Source organism: Atractosteus spatula, chromosome 9 (assembly GCF_055471065.1).
Source record: "Atractosteus spatula isolate fAtrSpa1 chromosome 9, fAtrSpa1.hap1, whole genome shotgun sequence".
Classification (NCBI taxonomy): Eukaryota; Metazoa; Chordata; class Actinopteri; order Semionotiformes; family Lepisosteidae; genus Atractosteus; species Atractosteus spatula.
The window spans coordinates 22,798,405-22,821,691 of NC_142714.1; the positions used below are offsets into that span (position 1 = coordinate 22,798,405).

A 23,287-nucleotide genomic window follows, 5' to 3' on the forward strand; every position below is an offset into this window, starting at 1 on the left:
GATACTCACAAGACTTTGAGTTACAGTAGGTATGAACTGAGAGAGGTATTTAAAGGTTTGTGTTAAACCTTACCTGCTGAACACACAAGCAAATTGGCTTAAACAGCAGTATATACAATGCAATATACAGTATGCAGTGTATATATTACGGGTCCCAGAAAATACAAAAGTGGGATCACCATAACTGTAATAAAGAATATTAAGAGGAGACGGCTAGTCTTAGTGCTTTCATTATCTTTATTTATTTAAAATGAGAACGCGACCTGCCAAAATATACACAGTGTATAGTTAAAATAAACTGAAAAAGATCCTTTCAACAGAATAATGCGAAGGCCATCAGATCAACTTTTTTTTGTTTTTTTCCAGATTTCATTTTTGTGACTCTTTCATATGACATGCAGGATTGGTTCCTGCCCATGCTCACATGACTGATATTGTGCCAGACCCTGTGTCCTAACAGTGTATATCCCATGATCAGTGGAAAACCATGCCTGTGATGCTGGAGGATATGTTGTTCACTGCAATCATAAACTGAGCTGGCTGTACGGGACAATTCTGATCAAGCCCCTCGTGACATTGCATCGCAGTGGTTTCTTCATTTTTAACCCCTATCTGTGCTTCATTTCCATTTCTGGCATTGTTACATACCAGTGTGTGGTCTGTGTGTTTTTGTTGTTATGTTCCACACTGCTGACCCTTGATTGTTCTCCCTCCCCCATTGGTCCACCATTACACCACTGATCAGAGTGCATCTTATTCAGCATATAACATGGAGGTTTTCTGAAGGAAGAGGCCTTTCGTTTGACTTCGGTCCTGTTTGGTTTTGCTTTGCTTCATTGCGCTTTGGTTATCGCTTTGTTTCGCTTTTGCTTCAGCTTTGTTGGTTTGTTGTTTTGCTTTGTGTGTGTGTATTTTCGAAAAGCTTCAGCTTTGTTGTTTTGTTGGTTTCTGTTAGTTTCTTTGTACTTTCGTTTGTTTGTGTGTTTATCCTTGTTTTGCCATTACCTTGCCCTAACGTATTACATGTTCAACCTTTGTGTTCTTTTGTACCCTGTTCCTTTTGATTACTCTTGTTTTCCCTTATTTGTATTCCTAGTTTACTTGTGTTTTTGTGTGAACTTTTCTGTCTAAGGTTAGTTTAGGTTGTTGGGTACATTCTACACACTTAGTTGACTTTGTATTAGTACACTAGTTTAGTAAGGGTGAGTGCCGTTTGTCTTGTATGGTTTTGGGTAGTCAGTGGAGGTTAGCTAGGGTGTTGAAGACGCCGAAGACCGTGTGTTTCGGGTTTTCTTTTGTAGTCAGGTTAGCTTTCCCTCACTTTCTTAGCCAGCTCCATTTTGTTTATTTTCTTTTCTTTGGCACCACTCTAGTTCCTTACCCCTGTGTGTTATCGTGTCTTACCAGACACTTGTTCAACTTAAAATCATCACTCTTGCATCCACCTTTGTTATCACGCTTCCTAGTCCCTCACCAGAACCCACCTGCTTCCAAAAGAATTATCCTAAATGTTACACCCCTGTACCCCTAGACACTTGGGGTCGTAACATGCATAAATACAAGCTTTGGAAGATCTTTTGTCTCCATGCTAGACCTAGCACAGTAGAGAGATTTGGCTTTTCAATACCACATACTGGATCACAACCAGAGCTCCTTAAAAGGAAATTTAAATATACATCTGCAAGTCTCATAGGTCCTCTACAAGACAACCACTAACTTCCAATTTGCTTCCCAAATACTTGTTTCTCACAAATGCATTAAACAATAATTTATTAAAGCATTAAAACAACATCAGAACAGGTAACTTCTGTGATTAATTCTGCCACAGCTATATTAATCTCTCTGGAGGCAGTTCAGTCATGTGAACAAATGCCATGGGTGCATTTTGACCTCTGTTGCTGTTGCAGGCAATCAGCTGCTGAGGAAGTATATAACACTAATTTCTCCCCCTCTGTTTGAGGTCCTTTGGTGAACTGTGAGACATCCCGCTGTCATCTTGCTTCCAGCGCCGCCAGCATTGCTCTCTTCACAGCTTGTCTCATCATCCTTCACATTTTCAGTAGATTTTCATGTTCTAAACTAAGCATGTCTCTTGGACGTGCTTTTTTGTTGCATGAAAGGTTATTAACAATTCAAAGTTCATTTGTCAGCTCAAAGGTTGTTTCAGCCTAAATATGCACCAAAACAGCTAGTTTACTCCTTTTTTGTACTTTATGGATGTGCCAGCATAACAGTATTATTGTTAAGATCTAAATTATGTTTTTGATGAATCAGCATTATTAATGCTGTTGCTGGTAAACAAGCAGATGTTTAGTATAATTGGCGATAACAGGAACTTCGTATAACAGATTTCCAACATAATTTCTTGCAAGCCTAAGTAAACAGTTACTTTAGATGTTTTTCAGAACTGGCTTACTTTTCTATTTCTGAATTCAGTACATGTCCGTGCACTGCAAAGGACATCTCTTTTACTTCAGGAATTTTAGTTTTATTTTTAGTATTTTGCAGCTGCATAATGTTCCCTGTCTACGAGCTATTTTTTTAGCTTTGATATGAGAAGTCCCATCTGCTTTGAGATCTGAGGCTTAAAATCCCCAAGGAACTATGTATCTGATGCTCAAATGCTCCTGTCTTTGCCATGCATGAATATTTCTCTCCTGTACCCTGGAACAGGTGTGTCAAAATCAGCCCTCGATGGATGTGCAGTCTTATAGTTTTAATCCAGAAAAGACTCATGTTATCACAGTTTGATTGTTGGATTGAGTGGGTAGGATTCTCGTTTATTTTCAGGACTCCAGATGTGGTAGAGATTTGCTACAAACAAATTAAGAGTACAGTAAGTATGCTTTATTAGGCAAAAAGTTAAAACTACAGCACGTGGCAACTGAAAGCAGGAAATGAAATGAAAGTGAGCCTACAACCTTTGAAATCCAGTTTCTGGGTAGAGATACTGTCATCTTTAGGCACCTCTGCTTCACTATATAACAAAGAAACGTATATGAGTACTTCATAAAATGAATGTGGCTTTTCCTCCTTATTTTTTGTATTGCTTATCTGTTCCTTATATATGCATCATTGTTACTCGGAGAGGAATCACAGGCACTCCTGCACATTTCAAAGTGCACTATCAAGTATTCTAAGTCTTCTTTGTTGATGACAATGTTTAATGTGGTTGGGTCCCATGCTCCTCATTTTTTATGCTTTTTACATTAAGTTTGTATGTTGTACATACATTTTGTACCACACAGAAGTCATCCTTGGAAATCAATCCTTTTTCCAGTTTTGCATCATAATGGATCATATCCTCCTCTTCAGATTGTAAAAACCATCCACAGTGCACAGGGCTTATCATTCCTCTACACACCCAGACTGCCTTGCCTCTTAACTGGTCTATTAATAAACCTATTCAGCGGCAGGAAAATACCAGTCTCCCCACCCACTGGACCTTTTATCTGCAGCTCTTACACTCCAGGCACCTGATAAAGTGGGACACAGTGTCTTTGCCTTACATGGCGCTCAGCTCTTCCTCAATCCCAGCAGAAGCACCAGCAGAAGCAGCAGCCTCTGAGTCCCGCCTCATGTACAGCTTAAAATGCAACACCGAGTAATACAACAAACAACAGGGAAAGCCATTCACGATCAGACACATCCCTTGATTGCTGGCTCTCAGTAAAGTGACATTGCTGTGGTCCACGCATTAATCTGTTTTCTAAGTGCTTTATCCAATACAGTGTCGAGGCCAGTTTTCCCAGAAGCCAATTAAAGGAGAACACATAGTAACTTGTAAAACCTCCACTTTACATCACAAAATAGACTAAATTTCAAGGTTAAAGAATTACCATGTTCTGCGATTCAGAACGAGGCAGCAAAACTTCCTGTGATGTGATGTGGCCCTGTGACATTGTAAAGGAGCAGGCTTGTGAATACATCTCGTTTAATCCAATGGAAATATTGCTCTCAACTTCAAGATGTTTTTGCCAACAAATAATACTAACTTGTTAACTCTGCATAAAGAACCTTGGAACGTTTTTTGCAGTGAAATGTTTGCTGCACAACCTATACCTATTCTCTCCTACATCACATTGCATTAGTCATTACAGTGACTAGTGAGCAGGAAGGGCTGCATCACATTGCAATTTGTGTGGAACTTGAACGCGAGTTTGTGACAACATGGCGTAACTTACAGTACTTTCACAAAGTTCATGATTTTGTGCTTAATTCAGAGTTTGTAAAGTTTTTCTATAATGTCAGTGATTTTATTTTGTTACTGAAATTAAATAACTGGTCTGAAAAAAATGGGACTGTAGTTCCCCCTTAACCTACTAGTACTGTAGGTCTTTGGACTGTGGGAAGAAACTGGAGCACCTGGAGGAAACCCGCACAAATGAAGGGAGAACATACAATTCCATCCAGAGTGCACCCCAGGAATTGAACTCAGGGCCCCAGCTCTGTGAACCACAGTGCCACCTCAGTGCTATAGTCACTATAATTAATGTCAAAACTAATTTGCAAATGAGCAGCCTGGGTATTGTTCACAATACCACAAGGATCCAAACAAAGCACTGTCCCAAAGCTTGGCTTTGTATATCATACAGGGCTTGATGCAGAAGGCAGATAATCTAAATCCATGCAATAATTGCTAAGGGAAAGTGACTTTGTGTTTTTGGAGGGGAGTCACTCAACAGGGAGCTGTGTTAGTGACATGATTGTTCTGATGTATGGCTGATGTCCAAACACTGAGAACATGATTGTGTATGCAATCGCACTCCCAAGCTCCATTAGGTAATGTTAAAAGAACTTTTTGAAGTTCTTCACATTTAAAATGTGTACTTGATGAAAGTGTAACACGCATATGGAGGAGTTATTCAGGATTTTCTTTCATTCAACTGTTTCCAGGCCCATTTTTTTCAGATGTTGTAGTATAGGTGAATGATGAAAGGCCTTCATAATACACAATGAAGGAATGACTTCACAGGTGTGAAGAATGAAAGACTAATTCAGCTCAGTTCTTTGGGGAGTTTCACAATGGCCCTCCTTATAGAAATGCAGGTTTGATTAAAGGTGTGAAGAAAAAGCACTCTATAATATTTGCTTTTGTAAACTTAATCATCTCAAAATATGGTTGAAGAAATGAAAGAAATTGAAGAAGGTTAAACATAATCCAAAACGTATAAGGTCAGTTTAAGTACAACCAGAATTCTAGTGTTTATGCAATGCATCTGTGGGTTGATATGAAATACGGCCGAACTTAGAGTAAACGAGGTTATCGAGAGCATATTCTGAGTACGGCTGTGGCCAGCTGTACTGTGAACTGCGAGGACCGTATCTTATCCTGAACTGGCTGTGCGAATACCGCCCTCTGCTGGCAGAAGGAATATATTACAACGGCACTGTATTGGCGATTAGTCCTATTGCTAGAATATTGAAACAACAAAGAGTCCGCGGAGTCAAGCAATGCTGACAAAACAAGTACCTGAAATTTAATATGATTTTTTGTATTGATTACAAATAGGCCAGACAGGTGTTAAATTCTCATGTACAGTGGTATTCATGGATTCTCTACACAAGCATAAATCTGTTATCTACTTAAAACTATAATTATTGAATAAATTCATGTCTTTGAAATGCTTCATTAACTGGGCAGTTTCCATGTTTGGAAATGTTTTTATTTTGATTGTTGATTGCTAGATACTGTATGTTTAATAGGCATGCTGTTAATATTTTCTACGAGAGCCAAATAAGACAGTTATACTGTAGTAAGTTATATATAAGTTATATAACATAAGTTATATTTTGTTCTGAGCTCAATTTGAATCTCATATTAAATTACTGGTGTCCTTTTATCTGAGAAACACTACAGTTCTCTCCTCACCTGATGCTTAGAAATTAGCATGCACAGTAGCGCAGCATTTAGCATTGCTAGCTCACAGTGCTGAGGCCCTGGGTACACTTCTGGACCTGGGGTGCTATCTGCATGAAGCTTGTATGTTCTCCCCATGTTTGCATGAGTTTGCTTTGAGTGCTCCAGTTTCCTCCCACAGTTCAAAGAACTACTGGTAGGTTAATTGGCTTCTGGGATAATTGGTGAATGTTTCTGTGTCTTCCCTGCAATGGACTGCCATCAAGTCCCGGGTATCTCCTGCTTATTGGTTTCTGAACCTCTGGCTCCCCCGTGACCCCCTGACCCTGAATTGGATGAAGCAGTTAGAAAATGGGTGGTTTCTGTTTTTAGTCATGCTCTGCCATATCTACAACTTAAAAAATGCAGATTCTAGGATTTAACTCAAAGAAGGAGCTCAGATCACTGTGTTGGCATCACTGTACTGGTGTCCGGTGTGTTATAGAATATATGTTAAAATCTTATTTCCTAACTTCTAGACTTTTTACCCCCATATCAGCCTGCAGGTGCACAGTGGTCTGTGGACACCCTCCTTGCTCTGTCGTAAAACAGGAAATAAAAACCAACTGGTTTTGACTTTAATGCACTGAGACTGTGGAACTCACAGAACTCTCTTGTCAGAAAGGCAGCTTCTAACAGCTTTTAAGTGAAGACTAAGGACACTTTTCTATTTTATTAAAATAGATTATATATGTTTTGTTTAAATATATGTTATACATGTTAAAATGACAGCTCGTATAAGCTTGTATTTTTACCTTTCGATCATTTTTATTATAATTGCTTTGAGTTGCTTTTACCATGATAAACAGTACAAAATATGAGGTGTTGAAGTCGTCTAAAGTTTAAAGCGCTTTATGACGTAAAGTGTGATGACAGTCCTTGGCGGTCTATGTAACAATTCTTCTTGAAGTAGGTCATCGGGCCAACAGTTTATAAACACTTAATGACAGTTTATAAACATTACAGCTCAAGTGCTTTTATATCTGAACGCTTTTAGGTAAGTAATTTAGCAGCTGCAGTATTAATAATGATTTTAATGGCAAATTCAATTGCAGGTAAAATAAAAATAGCGGATAACTTTCTTTCTAGCTTCGTGAAGCGGTCGCGCCATATTATACATATATACCATAATAGAAAACATAATATGTACAGTAGAATTTTTCACTTTAAGCTGGCATTATCCAGAACCGGGTCAGGGCCCGGACCCGGACCGTGCAGTGTGGTCCGTCGGCCTTCTAAAGATGTTTAGGAGATCGAAGCGCCCTTGGATTTGATTAGAAACTTGCATCATTTCTTAACTTAACCCCATTAGCTTAAAAAAAAAACGGCCAGGCCAAGACCAAAACATGAAGGCTGCGAGGATCGGGGGACTCTCATTTATGGTCACAGCTTACAGTAGTAGATTAGTAACCTCTGTTTATCGTAATAACCTTTAATTATTTTCCACTACTTTTTTAAATGATAAAACACATTGTCTCGTCAGTTTTGCTAAAGATACGGTTTTAGTGTTTACGCATAAATTTGTAAGCCGTAGGCTTAATTCTCGTGTTCTTATTTTCTGCATTTTCATCGTAAGGGAAGGCGCTCGTTAGCGATTTACGCGCTGAACATTGTAAGCAGTAGAGTCTTAAGGCACAGCCTCGCCTTAACACCATCGTTTGCGTTGGCATTGTCATCCAGAAAAGCAGTCGTAAGAAAGTGAGTCTGTGGAGGCTCCGAACACTAAAAAAACTACGTCTAGACTGCAAATACATCCCAATCTTACTATCAACACGTTTTAAGAGCCCTCTCCTTTCCACCGGTATACAAGCTGAGAGAGGAATATTGGAAATCCCATCTAAAGTAGCCCTCGTCTCACCTTGGGAGCCGTGAGCGATGGGGATAATAATCAAAAGGGGTACAGTTACTTTGAAAATGTGTATGTGATACTTCAATTTAAATAAAATAAAAAGAGAAATTATATAACACAGACTGTGGAACTCACAGTGCTATCTACGTCCATGTGTTTAAGACGTATGAATCGGTTTTAAAACAGGCACACCCCTTTACTTCTCACAAATCCAACTGGAGTCTCAGTCCGTCGCCGCGATGAAATAGGAGCTCAGATGTAGGCTAAGTGATTGCAATTTACTTATTTAAAAGAACCACTTCAAATCAAAAGGGAGACATGCTGTAATGGTAGTTATCGTATTATAGAGTGTATGTAATTGTAGATATACAGTACATAAAGAGTGTGAATAGGTGTGAGCTTATATATTTAATATTTTATCTGCCCCACTTGTAGATACCGCCTACTCAGATTTAGTTAAGTGGTCTGCCACCATAAGGACAGAAAAATATAATGACATCCTGTTACATTAACTGTAAAATAAACGCCGTAACTGCGGCCATATTAAATTTTGCATAAAGATTATACAAATATCCTAAGGAGCTCTATGACATATGAGCGTCGTAATAATGGTTGGTGACCTGACGTAACAGTGCTCCCTGAATTACGTGATCTGTATATACCCAAATACAGATATATCATATAGGGAGATGCAGTCAAACATTGCATGGCTATCGTCGTGGTGAACTATTTCTCCGCTGTTTAAAACTTTTTTGGTAAGTGTCAACAAATATGCTTGTCAATTCGTAGCGTAATCGATATATCATAATCCTTCAGCTATCTATAACGTAGTGAAACGGCTAATTAATATATTGATAAATTCCATAATTCACAGTGACTTTTGCTCAAACCCCTGTTGCAGAATGGGTTAATTATATATATAAAAAACATTTATATCATAGATATAATACAAGCTTTGAAATGAAATAGTACATTTCCAGGTTTCAGTTAAACATTTTAAAAAAAGCACATGACTTTAAGCATTCTGAACATTGAGAATGTTATTTGGGAAACAAGTGTTTATTATAATGTTTATGTTTAGGATCTGTCTCCTCCTGAGTCAGCATGCAGCATTCAACACCATTAGGTTTAATATTAAAAAGTTTTGTCTTTCCTGAATTGTTTTTTATTCATTTCTATTAGACCATACTAGACTGTGCAGGATATCATTTATTTGCCATTTTTGCCTTTTCCAGATACCTGGGAAACAAAGCTCACATCTCATTTGCCAATGGAGCCCAGTCCTAAGCCTGGTGCTCTGTCCCCCTCCCCGAAGGACACAGACTCTAATCGACCTGCGCCCTTAAGGCGACAGGATCTGATCTCCACGTACTGCCCGCCTCCCAAGATACAGCTTCTGAAGGACACCTTCCAAGAGAAACTGATGGAAGAAAAGGAGAAAAAAATGATCGCCATCTACAATCGGCAGCAGGAGGCAGCTCTACAGAAGATGAGAAACTCTTTCCAATATGCCAAATATGCCTCAGAGAAGAAGACGGGGAACAGCTATCGCTTCCAAGCCCAGCAGGGCTCCGAGAAGAACATTGTGGGGTATGATCGGTCTTACCCACTGAAGCCTATAGGTAATAGAAAAGTCTCCGGCCCTGGTGAGGTTCGGGCTGTGGAGCGCCCGGAAGTACAAAGAGATTCCTTGTTTGTCCCCACCCCGCCTCAGGATGGTTGTGAGAGGCCCTGCGAGAGGCCGGGCAGGAGGGGCTCAAGAGTACGCAAACCTAAGGACAGAACTGTCGTCCCCATGGTGGCGACCCCTCCAGGGGAATGCCCTTCTCATGCCAATGGGAAGGAGCACTTTCGGTTGCAAGAGGAGCAACGAAAAGTGGCCGAGGCGGAGGCCGCACTGAAGGAGGAGCATCGCCGGAGGGAGGCCAGCCTGCGGGATGAGATGCGCCGGAAGGAGGCCACGATGCAGGCGAAGCTCTTCAGAGCTCAGGAGGAGCTGAGGAGGGTTCAGAGAGAGATGGAAGACTCCAGAGAGGTGGCCAGAAGGGAAAATAGAGGACTCCTGACCCGAAGGAAGACACTCCAGGCGAGGCAGAGCGAGCTTCGCCCCAGAGGACTGTGGGCCAACCACCGCTCTAAGGCCGTGCCTCTTCTGACCTGCAAAATGGAGAAGCAAAAAGTCTTCGCTCAAAGGAAAGCCCTTCCTTCCAGAGAAGACAACCTTGATTATGCTTCTCCAATGGAAGACGGCAGATGCGCAGAATCGCACTTTCCTTCTGCGCTTTCCCATCAGGAGAGATGTCAAGTGAGCCCTTGCAGCCGTGGGCTAGAAGACGTCCCCTGTGGAAGGAAAAAGTATCTCAAGAAAGCAAGGCTCCCTGAAAGCGACGTGTCAGCGGCACAGGCCACGCAGGCCCACTTCAGAAATAACACCGCATGTCTGGATGAACAAACTCTGTCAGTGAAAAACGGATATTTGTCCCCTACAAGTCTGATGTGCCCTACCGCTAAGCAATTTCCATATGAGAATAGCCAGAGTGGAAACCCTCAGCTGGTGCCCTGTGAACTGTGTCACAGGAAGTTTGCTGTAGAGAGGTTGGAGAAACACAGCAAGATCTGCGAGAAGCTTCAGAATTCAAAGAGGAAGGTTTTTGACTCTTGCAAGCACAGGGCCAAGGGAACAGAACTGGAGACATACATCCATAAGAAGAAGGTTAAACCACCAATCGTGGTAAGGGCTATCCTTAAACTCTTTCCAAGCTTCCCTTGTTTTCTCCTAGAGTCAGACTCAGCTTATAAATCAATGTAAACAATAAATAAGTGTTTAATGAAGTACTCTTCTGAAAAACAAACTGCTGCAAAGGCACATTTGCCAGACAGAATAAATGGATCTTAGTGATTTCTGAATTCTGTTGTTAAAATCTACATGAGATATCAAGCAAATAGCACTCACAGGAAACAAAACCATAACTAAATTGTACTCTCTACCCAATGACCTGAAAGGTAGCCCCAGTAAGCTAAGTTATTGCTGTAATGATATTTTCTTGCCTTGTGAATGGTTTGTGACCAGACTGTGTACGCAGTGCTAGTCTGGACTTTTTCCGGAAGTTGTTTTATTGGTTTCATTTCCTGTTCCCAGCTGAGAAAGAACAACTGGAGGCAGAAGCACGAGGATTTCATTCGGAGCATCAAACAGGCCAGGGAGGTGCAGCAGGTGATCACGCAAGGAGGGAAGGTTGTGAACCTGCCCCAGCCCCCCGCGAATCCAAACCCAGACTACGTGCCCTGCCCTCACTGCGGCCGGCGCTTTGCCCCCAGGCCGGCACAGAGGCACATCCCCAAGTGTCAGCACATCAGGAGCCGCCCTCCTCCTCCTCCTCCTCCTCGCGGATGAAAACTGATGTGAAGAAGAGCAAAAGAGTCGTGATCGTGACTCAAAATAGTCCTGCCTTTTTCTTTTTAGAAATATATTTAGCACAGTTCATCCGTATGATGATAAAAAAAATGTTACCTTGTTTTAATAAAATGATTTTTTTTTTGGTGGACTGGTGTTTGCGTAACTGTGGTTATTTCAGTTTTTTTCCCTTGTGATAAATGTGTGTCAACCGTGAAAAGAAATTTCAAGCTGTTCTTATCATTCATACACCTTGACCTCCTAAAAATAATTTTTCAACCTGGAATGTACAATTAGCAGGCAATAGAACAGGTCACATTGGCCTTGGAACCATCAAAAAGTAGTAGTCACACATGCTCGGCATCAATTTTCCTTAAAAACAACTGCAAAAGCAAGGTAAAGAGTGATTGAATAATTTTTTTAATGAAAGTTATTTGATTTAATTTATTTAATTTTCATAATATTTGAGTCACATTAATTCCAACATATTTTTTTAAAATATTGGAGTCTTTTTTCACACAAACCTTGAAATAAACAGCTCTACTGTGTTCCCTTAAGTTCCCTTAAATCCTAATAAGAGCTCAACTGATCCTTGAATGAGTTGTTGACGATCAAATGAGCCAGAACAGTCATAGGGGCTCTTTAATTCTGCAGCTTTTCTTCTTGTTGGTATACTAGTTTATTGGTATACAACCTGCAGACAGCTGGTATGTAGTGTTGTAAAACTGTGGCTTTTGATAAATGGCCAAATGACAAATTGCACAAAAAGAATTAATTACTGACATTTGGAAACTTGTCAACACTTGTTGAGTAGAGATTCAGCAGTGGGCATTATACAAGAAGACCTGAATACTGCTCGTATCTGGGAAGTATTGTGGCTGACAAAGGGAGACAGTTCTTTATATGGGGAGCTGTGGAAATCTATAATACAATTTCATGCTTTACTGTTGGAGCTGACTCTGGAGGAACCTTTCATAAAGGACTTCCAGGGATGTAGTGAATCATTAAACCAGCAATAACCAAAAACAGCCAGAGGGGCTGGAGGACCTCCCTCCTTTGTGTCTTTTTTTATAATATGTTCAATATCCATCCATCCATTTTCTGACTGCTTCTTCCAACTCAATATCACGAGAGACCCAGACTCAAAGGCCCTGGACACAGGACACTTACAGACACCAGTGCCAATTTTCCCAGAAACCAATTAACCAACCAGTATATCTTTGAACTGTTGGAGGAAACCGGAGCACCTGGAAAGCCTGGAACGCCACACAAACACAGGGAGAACATACAAACTCCACACAAATAGCACCCCAGGTCCATAATTTAACACAGGATGCCAGCGGCACCAATGCTAACCTCTGTGCCACAGTACTGCCCTTTTATCTATGTTATGTTTATTGTAATCATGATAAAGTCTGTCTTTAGGACTTTCTCAGAGTTATCCGATGCTCTCGAAAAAAATATAAAGATCCCAGTTTATGCAATTGGAGGACCTTATGATGGAAAGCTGCACTACGTGTCAAAAGGCAGTGTAATGGATCATAATTATACTGAAAACTTGTACATAGATGTGGGAATCGTAAAATGTAATGATGATTGGAGTTTCATCATGGGATGATTACAGAAGATCTTCGGTGCCAACAATCTGCTGATGATCTAATTAGGATAATTACTCTGTTGGCTAACTTCAACTTGAACAGCTGGAATGATACAAATTGCAGCATTGCATTTGAGTGGGTTGGTCTAATCTGTACAGTAAGTGCAGTTTAGTCTTCATTCTGGGTGGGAAAGCTTGCAGTAGAACAGCTAATTGGAAAAAGGATGCTGTCTGGTGAATCTGAATTTCAGTTTACAAAAACTTTCTACCTCTCAATTACCAAAATCATGTGCTTGAAGTCCATTTTGGTATTTCACCTTTCTTTAAACACCAAGTCTGTGGCCCTAAATGAACCTTGTGATGCTCTGTAGTTTCATCATAGCCAAACGGTTTTTCCAGCTTACAATTTAACAGTGCTTGAGAGATGTGTTTTTTGTGACTGCAGCATTTGTTGTGACTGTGAGTATATAGGCATGCTTTAGGCTTTTCTTTCCCTCTGTTTAAACTATGTTGAAACACAAAACTCACTGCAAGAAAGCGAGTGGGCTGTTCTTAAAGATGCCTTCATGCATCTTCATGGAATGTTGAAAGGTAAAATAAATAATTTAAAGTGAAAACAAATGTAAAGATAGCTGTTAGCCATCAGAGGGAAAACAAATATCGGAAGTACTATCGAAAATATATACAGTATTCATTACAACACATAGCTTGTAATTCTGACTATACAGAAGTTATGTTTTCATGACTGATAAACCAGTCCTTTGCATTAAAGTGAGCGTGTCAATCTGAAACTTAATTCCTCATTTGACCAACAGATGGAAGTGCTGAGAAGACACTGCATATTGTACAAAGTGAAAGAAACGCCCTGTTCCTAGGGCGTAAGACATTCTGTTCAATAGCAATAATATAAAGAATTACAGTTTTAATTGTGAAAGATTCTGGGTTTTCTGTGTGAGAAAAATGATAGGTGATATGAAAACGTGGTACAGTATATAGTAATAACAGTTAAAAAAAATTATTAGGCTACCAAATGATAAATGTCCACATTGTTAAAGTGACAATAACACGTGGTGCCTTCAGAATAGTAATTAATGCTATTTGTTATGGCTTTTGGTTACCAAGGTGATGATTTAAGTGACCCAATTATTTTAACTCTGGAGAGTTAATGCAGCACAAACGTTAATAACCACTGCTGGAGCCATTGAGAGGTGTGACAAAATGAGACGTCAAAGTGTTTTACAGTTCAGAAAGCTTGATGAAAGAGGGGAAGGATGGGAGAATAAATAGACCCTTACAGTCCTCGTGGCCCCCAACTAGAGTAAAGATCTTAAACGTATACCACACAGGGGCCCTGTGGAGCTGGATGAAACGAGCTTCGCACAATACATACAGCCTGCTCTGCGTATGTTTTGTTCTGTGTCTGACTGAAAAAAATACACGTGACAGAAAACCGCACGTCCAAACAAAAATAACAGCTTCCCCATTTTCTGGTCTTTTCCATGTTTAAACATTTACACCAAAAATTACAAAGAGAATCAAATTTTTTTTCTTAACAGATGCAAAATACTCAACACCATGTTCATGTGGGTTTCATCCGGATGCTCTGGTTTCATCCCACAGCCCAGAGACCATACTGGCTTCTGGGAAAATTGCCTGTAGGTGTCTGTTTGTCAGCCCTGTGATAGACTGTGTATCCTGTGCTGGGTGTACAATGTCTTGTGCCCATTGCTAGCCAGGATGGGCTCTGGCTCCCTTGTAACTCTGAATTGGAAAACAGCGGATAGAAAATGGATGGAGGGATGTATTTTGAAATGGCATCATGGTGCATCTTAATATAAACTAGATAAAAAAAGCACATTTTTATTTTTGGTGCAATACAAACAGGCAAGCTTTTAACTATCCACATACAGTATATTCCTGTAATACGCCGGCCTTTTTGTTAGTTCCTTGAATAACTTCCAGTTGTCTGCAGTACAGAAACTTTCCTAATTTGAAAGGCATACAAGCAATTCCCAAACGTATGTTTGAAGTATCAAAAGATTGGAACAGTCCAGATGAAACCGTTTCTCTTGTTTGTTATGTTATGGTGACGTGTAGCTGTTGTGAACGATTCTTTAAATAATTGTTCGCAATTTATTACAGACCTCTTGATTCTCCACCAAACCAAACTGGGGCTGAACCCAGCAATGTGACAGAAGAGGGAGGGAAGACTGCAACAATAGCGCTATTGAGGGTGCCTGCACACAGAAGCTGGTTGTAATTATAAGAAGGAACACCAAGAGCTTGGAAGGGTGGCTGCAAAGCTCTAATTGATTTCTTCTGTTCTTACCAAGCTGGCCACTGCAGGGAGCAGGCACAGACGTCACAATCTGGGACACCACAGTCTTCGAGTCACCCAAATCGAGTTCTAGCAGTCACCCATCTTTCCTAGCGCACTGTGTACACACAGTAGTGTCTTAAAAAGGCAGCGTTAGTCTGTCGGTCACTGTCTTAGTAGAAAAAACAAGCGGGTTTCAAGAAAACAGTCAGCAAGTCGCTTTTAATGGTGACATGGAAAATACTTAACATATTCCAATATGAGTACGTCTCTTACCCCATGTTTTTAAATGAAGACAAAATAAAAGTAGGTGCAGTGGCTTTTCCGTTAGGCTATTAGGTTCTCTATAGCTTCAGTACAATACTCAATCTGCTGCTTTTATAACCTTCACATACATTACCAGAAAGTCCAAGGATAGCACACCAGGCTGATCCAATCATATTGTAAGACGCGGCACATTTTGAAGATATTTCTAATCAAAAGACATCAGAAATTATTTCCGAATGACATGTTCTCATTTTTTTCCACTTAAAAGCTCTCCTCGAGAACCTACAGAATTATCCATAGATCTTATCCCTCAAACAGAATATTAACCTTGAAAAAAGTTCTAACCCTTCCCTTAATCCCCACAGTAAAATTGCAGGAGTTGTGGAGACTCTTCTTCCAGACAACAGAGTAGATGCACATGGTATATTTGCTATTAGCTTGGGAAACCTTGCAACAGTGGAGCAATGCTGGAACCCTGTGACCTCAGTGAGCCTCTGAGGTGTTTCTCCTGCTTCCTGTGCCAGTAAGAGATGAATCAGAGAGCTGAGGTTTAGCAGGAAACACCACTCTGCAAATAACAAATTGTCATCATCAACAATAAAGCACAAACTGCAGCTGTATAGCCCAGTGATATTGAGTCATGGCATTGTAGAGGTACCTGATGACTGTAATCAGGTTTATGCATTTTCAAGGAAGCCTAGTTAGGTTAGATTGTAGTTGTTCCTGTGTGGAAATGATCTATCAGCCAGCCCTTGCAAATCTGATCCTTTTGATCAGATTTTGTGTCATTACGTTCAGTTAAACAGGTCTAGACATTGCTGGAGCATGACAGAGGAAGATGGAGAGACACTGAGTGCTTTAATCTCTTCATGTTATAACTTTCAACCAGGCAAAATTCCTAGATTTCGTTCCATTCCTGTTTTGATAAGCCTTTTCATTGATGCAACATGACTGAAATGGGAAAAATCTGTGCTTTTTATGTGCACAGTGCACGCATCACTTTTTCATTTGCATACTCACAAGTACATTTCCCATCATGCTCGTGCCACCTGACTCCATGTCATTTCATGGTCTGGGGGTAATGAGGATTGTAAAATGGAGATGTGAGCTCTAACATGTTGTGCAGCGAAATCCCTCAAACAGATCAGCTTGGAGGGAACAATCTGTATTTAAGGCTGAAAGAACCACATTTTGAAAGTGTATCTGTACTTATTTACATTCACTCACCAGGTTCAGTAAAGTGCTGCAGGATTCTGGCACCAGTACAGCTGCACAGTGTCACACTTGGGCTGCACGCAGTCTGTTGGCCACGTGACAACGCCAGGCAGGGAAGCACTGAGGTATTCTAGTGCTGCTGCGGGTGCTGTACGAACTCTCTCTCCACGTGAGCACATGCACTGTCACACTGGGCTTCATGCAGAGCCCAGGAAGGTATGAGAAAAAGACTTCATCATCACAGTCACAATATGAGAGGGGCAGGACTATTTACACATCTTCTTAAAAAAGAGAGGAGGAGGCAGAACATCACAGGATACCTACACTGCCTCCCTTCTCCCTGTCTGTTTAGGAATAGCAAAGTGGATTAACTAGAGCAGGGCATTTTCTTCCAACGCCTTTCCATTGGTGAAGATCCTGCTGATAACCCAGCACAGACCTCCTCTGGCCCCTTTTCTCATCACTCCGTTGTCATAGAGACCACCTTCCCACAACCACCAGGGGCACTGGGTACAGACAACCCATCAGTGAAAGTTTTCTTTAATCAGCTGTGTCAGGGTTACTATATTCCCTCCTATGGCTCTCCTGTTAATACAGTCATTTTAAAGTGCTTTGAAATGCAAAATCACTCTCCTTTCAGAGCCTAGTAAGTTCCATAGACCTAAATATGTACATTACTTACAGTCTTCTACATTTTAACTGTAACAATTTTGCAAATAGAATTGTGTTTTTGCCGTTTGAACTGTTATTTATTTTTATACTGGTACACACCAAAAATAAATGTTCAGCGGCATAAAAGCTTTTTGGGGGTCTGGAGCAATCGCCCTTTAACTGTGTTCCAAAATGATGATACCACACAACTGGAAAACAGTTACAATCTTAGTCGATTTCATAACCTTACATCTATCTTAAAATACAATAAATACAAATTCAAATCTTCATCTGAACATTATGTTATCACCTAACCACGATCATTGCATATTTAATACTGCTGCTTATTGCCAACTGTTTTGGATATTATAATACTTTTAATATTATTAACTCTGATTCTGAGAATGCATGTGTACAGTACATATGTCATTTGTATAGATACTGGATATACAGTACTTGGCAGGTTGCACAAAAGCATTGTACAAAACAGTGATGGACAAATCCCCCTGTGTCAGTGATTCTGTGATTCATCAGCCAGTTAATGATCTGATATTATTGCAGTGGCCTTCATGAAAAAGATGTAATTCAAAACAGGGAGACTAGTAATGGAGCAGACAAGAAGCCTCTTACCAGCCACCCCCAAACACTGAACACAGAACAGTTGTTCTGACACACTGCCTGCTGGGAAGGGAGCCTTTGACACAGTTAACAGAGGCAGTTCCAATGATGCGAGCAGCAGTTTTGTACACCACATAGATCACAACATGTAGCAGCATTTTGTAAGCGTGACCAGACAGGAAGTTACACATAATTATAAGGTAATCAAGCAGCTTATTAACTCTGAAGAAACTTTTTCAAAGAGATTTTCTAATTGAGTTAAAAGACATGCTCTGTGACAGCTTTTTTCCATAGGTTTCTTTAGAATTGCTGCATCACATTCCAAATTGAGTTCATTATTTTTTTCTATATTATGACAGGAAGCATTGCAATTCATTTCAGGTTACTTAGCTGGTACACAATTAGAAATACTCTCAAAATACAGATGGGAAGAATATAGTAGACTATATAAGAGACAATGATTTGAGTATATTGTGTAGCAAACATGATAGCGTATCTGTAAATTCACCAAAGCTTGTGCATTTCTTTTGGCAAAGGTTGGTGTTTTCACTTCATTACCTAGTGTGAAATTCAAAAACAGACTTTTCTGAGAATACTGATGGCTTATTTATGTATCCCATGAAATCTGCTCTTCTCAGACGTTTTGTTTTGCATAGGTTACAGTCTCAATAGATCTTAGAGTCAGCTGACTCTCAGTTATATGTCTCTTATGTCTAACACATCTCTGTTCTCAATAATGTGAAAATATGTGATTCTTTCTTGTTGTGTATTCAAACTGACTCAAACAAGGCAGTAAGTATAAAATATTTTGAATCTTCAAAGGCTTCAAAATGTCTCTTTTATTCCATGGAACAAACTTAAATAGTCTTTGGCAAAATATATACTCATCTGGAACACAAGGAATGAAATGTAATATTTTCTTACACAAGGTTATATGATCTTTTACTCTAAAATAAGAAATTGTATAGGACCTTTAGAGTCATTAAATGTTCATAAGTAATATAATCATAATTTCCTTGATAAAGCTTTTTCATTTTCTTATTTTTAATATTTTGAATTATTTCTCCTAAAGTAAAAACTATTCTGAGATTTTGAAATAAACAGCTTGGCAATATAACTTTTTTTTTGTGGGTGGAGGTGGGGTAAACTATTTTGACAGCTACATTTGATTATATGTAAAAACTCTAATTTTGACCTAGTCTGAACATTTGAAATGAAACTCCTCACATGGTGTGTGTATACCACCAGTGACCTGATGAATGAAAATTGCAGCAACTTTCTTTAACAGGAGGACTCATAGGTTACTCATTTTAAATGTCTAGTTAATGTAAGTCTATGTTGCTGTAAGGGCAAAATACTATGAATAGCTAAATCATACTCCATTATAGGTAGGAATACAGACTACCAACACTTTTGATATTGTAACTACTATAACAGATCATAACCAGGTACCATGGTCTAATTTCCCTACAATCAGATTGATTTATTTCATGTGTTACAAAAATTTAAAAAAAGATTTAATTGCAGTTAGTGGTTAACTAATGTCTCAGATGTTAAACAAGTAATGCTCTGAGCTGAACTACCAATGGCAGGTCTTACATATGAAAGCTTAGTTTGCATTCTTTTCCAATTTTGATAATTTCCTGAAAGCAAACATATTCCAGTGGGATGGAGGGATAAATTAAGAATGCGGAGGAGTGTTCCAGTTCAAGAGCACCAGTGACATTGAATGTTTCATTCTATTTTCACACATAAACAGAACTAAAAATACAGTAAAACCATTATCCACAGTACTCGACGCATCCCTTTTGAGAATACAAAATTGCTGTGCAATCACCACAAAAACAGGACACCCCAGATTCTGTGGAGGTTTTTAAGAGTGGATACAGTTTGTTTTTTTTTATTTGGCTTACTGTTGTCACCAAGGCTAGATAATTTTCAAACATTTTTCGGTGATTAATTTCATGTCAAATGTAGACCTAACTCTGAGGCATGCTAAAATGTCTTCAAATCTGTACAATGAGCTGATGGGTGTGTTTGTTCACGGGGTCCAGCTCACTTTTTGAAGTAGTGAAAAATGGCTTTAGGCACTGAGGGCCTATTAAATTGTTTTTCAGGATGAACAAGAGAGAAAAAAGGACTAATTTCATGGAGGGTCAGTGCTTTCCCAAAGAACCACAAAAGACAGTCTATCAGCACTGTGCTCTTTTTGTAATAATTAATAATGTCCAACGTTCAGGGAATTTCCTGGCTGTCAACACCCAGCCTAACTGGCAGAGATGAAAATCACAAAATATGGCTCAAGAAAAATACTCACTCTAGATGACCTTGATGCTTTGACATGCTGTTTTCATATTTTTGTATCACCCAAAAAATAGATGACTAATTTCCTTAAAAAAATATTTTGTCTGCAATTCAGTTTTCTTCACTTGTTGCACTGATGCTGTTTTGGCAAAATGATTCTACCTGTGGGGTAGATCGATCGGCTTCTGGGAAAATTTTCTCTAGGTATGAATGTGTATGTGTCTGTGTTTGCCCTGTGATGGACTGGCATCCCATCCAGGGTATTCCTTGGGCCTGCTGCTGGGATAGGCTCCGGCTCCACCATGGATGTGAAGGTGAAGAAGCAGTAAGAAAATGGATGGATTCTATGTTTGATTAACCAGACACACAGAGCAGAGTCAGGGCCTGGCTGAGTAAAAACTTCTGTAATACGTATCAAGCTACACAATACTAGTTTATTTTTGTATTATTGGTTTGTTCCATGTCTGACAGGCAACACTTACTGTACGTGACATTTCTTTGTGCAAAAAATGATACCTGATTGTTCAAGAGAGATGTGGTTTTCCAACTGATATTTTTCAGATGGTACTCCTTATGTGTGGAGTCTGTATGGTTTCCCATAAGTCTCAGAGTGATCCTTTTTCCTCCCAGTATCCAAAGGCATGTATGTTGGGAAAATTAGAGTTTCTAGATTTTCTGTGTCAGTATGTGCCCTGCAGTGGGTTTGCATCATGTCTATGATATGGTCCTGCCCTGTGCCCTGTGCTTGCACGGTGCTCTCCATCTTACTATGAGCCTTGCCAGGAATAGGCAGTTTTCTGATTATTAATGGATAAACGGGTTTCCCAGCATTCCGAGGGAATTTCCCAACCGCTAATGCATCTACGGTGACAAATTTGTACAGTAAATTTCACTAATCTAATGGTTTAGACAGTAAAACCAGAAGTGTAGCCTCTGTTGCATACTCCCTTTTGGTATCTTAACACTAGCTTACAGTTACAGACTGTTTTCAGAAGAATTGGGGATTTCTAAGATTTTAATGATGGGGCTCTGGATAAATCATCACTTGTTCATTGAAGAAGAGCTAATCTCCAGAGAATTTACCACCAATACATGTAGGGGGTGGAGGATTGTGAGGGGTCAAGAAACAACATTTTCTTGTGTAAATTAAGGTAGAACAAATTCAAATGGGTCTTAATCTTTAATGCCCTATTCTAGGCAGAAGAGAGTCACCAACTGATATCTTAAATTCTCATGGGAGTATAAACTAGACCACAGGTTACATAAAAAATACCCAAGAGTGGTTAAAATAATAGGAGGCCTTGTGACCACATCCAGCTTCAATGTGGCAAAGGTACTGGCATAACTGGCATGAAATGGGGACATCTATCGTTCTTGTGTGTAATACTGACATAATTTGAGAATTCTGCATTCGGAGAAGACAGCCTTTTCAGGCATAAAAAGTTCCTAAACTGTCTTTCAGACATTATTGGTAGATGTGAATGCTTATGCTTAATATTTTTACAGTAGTTTGGGGAAGGGGGGCAGGGGAGGTGAGAACATTCCAGATTTTTGTCATTCCAGATTATGCTAAACTGAATTGGACTCTGGGAATGAATTAATCATGACACATGATTATATGCTAAAATCACTGAATAAATGAATGAAAATTGTAGAGAAAAATAATGGTCAAAGCGGTTGTGTGAGCATAATTATTCATTAAGAAAAATTCATCTGTCCATCCATTTTCTAACCACTTTATCCAATTCAGGGTTGTAGGGCAACTGGAACCTATCCTGACAAGCAACAGGCACAAGACCGGGTACACCCTGAACAGCCATCGCAGGGCACACACAGAAACAGACTTGCACACACTCACAGCAGGGCCAATTTTCCCAGAAGCCAATGTACCTACTAGTATGTCTTTGGACTGTAAGAGGAAACCAGAGCACCCTGAGGAAACCCACTCAAACATGGGGAGAACATACAAACTCCCCTCAAAGAGCAGCCAAGGAACTGAACCCAGGGCCCCAGCGCAGCAAAGCACAATGCCATACCATTGCCATACCACCACCATTGAAAAATTTGTCCTCCTGAACACTACATACAGAGTATAACTCTGTGTAAGTACATCTGAAGGAAAAATAATGTATTGGTCGACCTGTAGGTGACACTCTTCCTTCTGGAAGAATTTTGTTGGTACACTCTTGCTACAAGGAGTGCTGCGCTTTGGATGAGATGTAAACTTAGGCCTGGACTCTTGGTCATTAAAAATCATATGGACCCTTGAAAAGACTTTGGGTTTAACACTGGCATCCTAGCTAAATTTCACTCTACCCTTTAACCATAGGGCTTGCCTCAAGTTTGTCCTTAGCTTAACTGCTGAAGTCATTACTCACTTTTCCACCTGTTTTGCCATGTTTGACCCAGGTGGAACTTCACTTTATAAGTGAACGGGTTTGGGACACTTCTGGATGACAAATGCTTTATAAATACGATGATAATGAACTAAGTAAAGGTAAATATGTCTATTTTTTTAATGGGTCCCCATATGTGTTTGGCATGCACAAACAGGTTAATACTCGGATACATTGCATGGGTATTGACACCCAGATCTGAAACTGAATAGGGTAGGCCACTGCATCAGCTTGCTGACACGAAAAGAACAACACTTGATGTTGCTTTTAAAATACCAATAGCCCAATAATGCTGTGCCCATGTTGTTTAAAGAACAACAGTAGTGGGATAATAATCTCAAGACCTTGGTAGGTTCAGCAGGAAAATCAGTGTTTTAGTGTTATGCACAAAGGCCAGTAATGGATTAAGTTAGTAAAGGTGATACAGTGTTGCAGTCTCCACTCATTGTTTCCACCCATGACAGAAACATTCCCAGATCACAGCAGGGCCTCATTTCAGTGCTGGAGCTCTGGTCAGGAAGGGGAGATATAGGCCTCAGCCAGGAAGACCAAGCAATAGAAACTGGGGGAGATCAGAGACCAGGGGGAGACTCTACAGAGAGCAGAGGAAGGCTCAGAAATCATCTTCCAGGGTTGCTGGAGCATAATGGGACATATTCTTTGGGATTGGCGGAGTTGAAGGAGTTCGTGGAGTTTCTCCGGTGTGATGGAAGGATGCGGCCCATGATACTGGATGACACTTATACATGAGAGTGGGGCTCTTGGACTTTCTTTTTCACT

At 40.0% G+C, this 23,287-nt stretch overlaps 1 protein-coding gene across 1 annotated transcript; it reads left to right on the forward strand.

Moving 5' to 3' along the window:
* The first annotated feature begins 9,018 nt into the window (after window positions 1-9,018).
* LOC148828426 (uncharacterized) lies at window positions 9,019-11,142 on the forward strand. Its single transcript, XM_088926031.1, has 2 exons — window positions 9,019-10,479; window positions 10,888-11,142. Exons 1-2 carry the CDS (start codon window positions 9,019-9,021, stop codon window positions 11,140-11,142), a joined length of 1,716 nt encoding a protein of 571 aa, XP_088782157.1.
* Window positions 11,143-23,287: the final 12,145 nt, after the last annotated feature.

What these genes read in the sequence shown, in the direction of transcription:
- LOC148828426 (XM_088926031.1), top strand. Translation starts at nt 9,019, where the DNA reads ATGGAGCCCAGTCCTAAGCCTGGTGCTCTGTCCCCCTCCCCGAAGGAC. An exon ending in AGGTTAAACCACCAATCGTG is followed by an intron (nt 10,480 to 10,887) that starts GTAAGGGCTATC and finishes TCCTGTTCCCAG; the next exon opens with CTGAGAAAGAACAACTGGAG.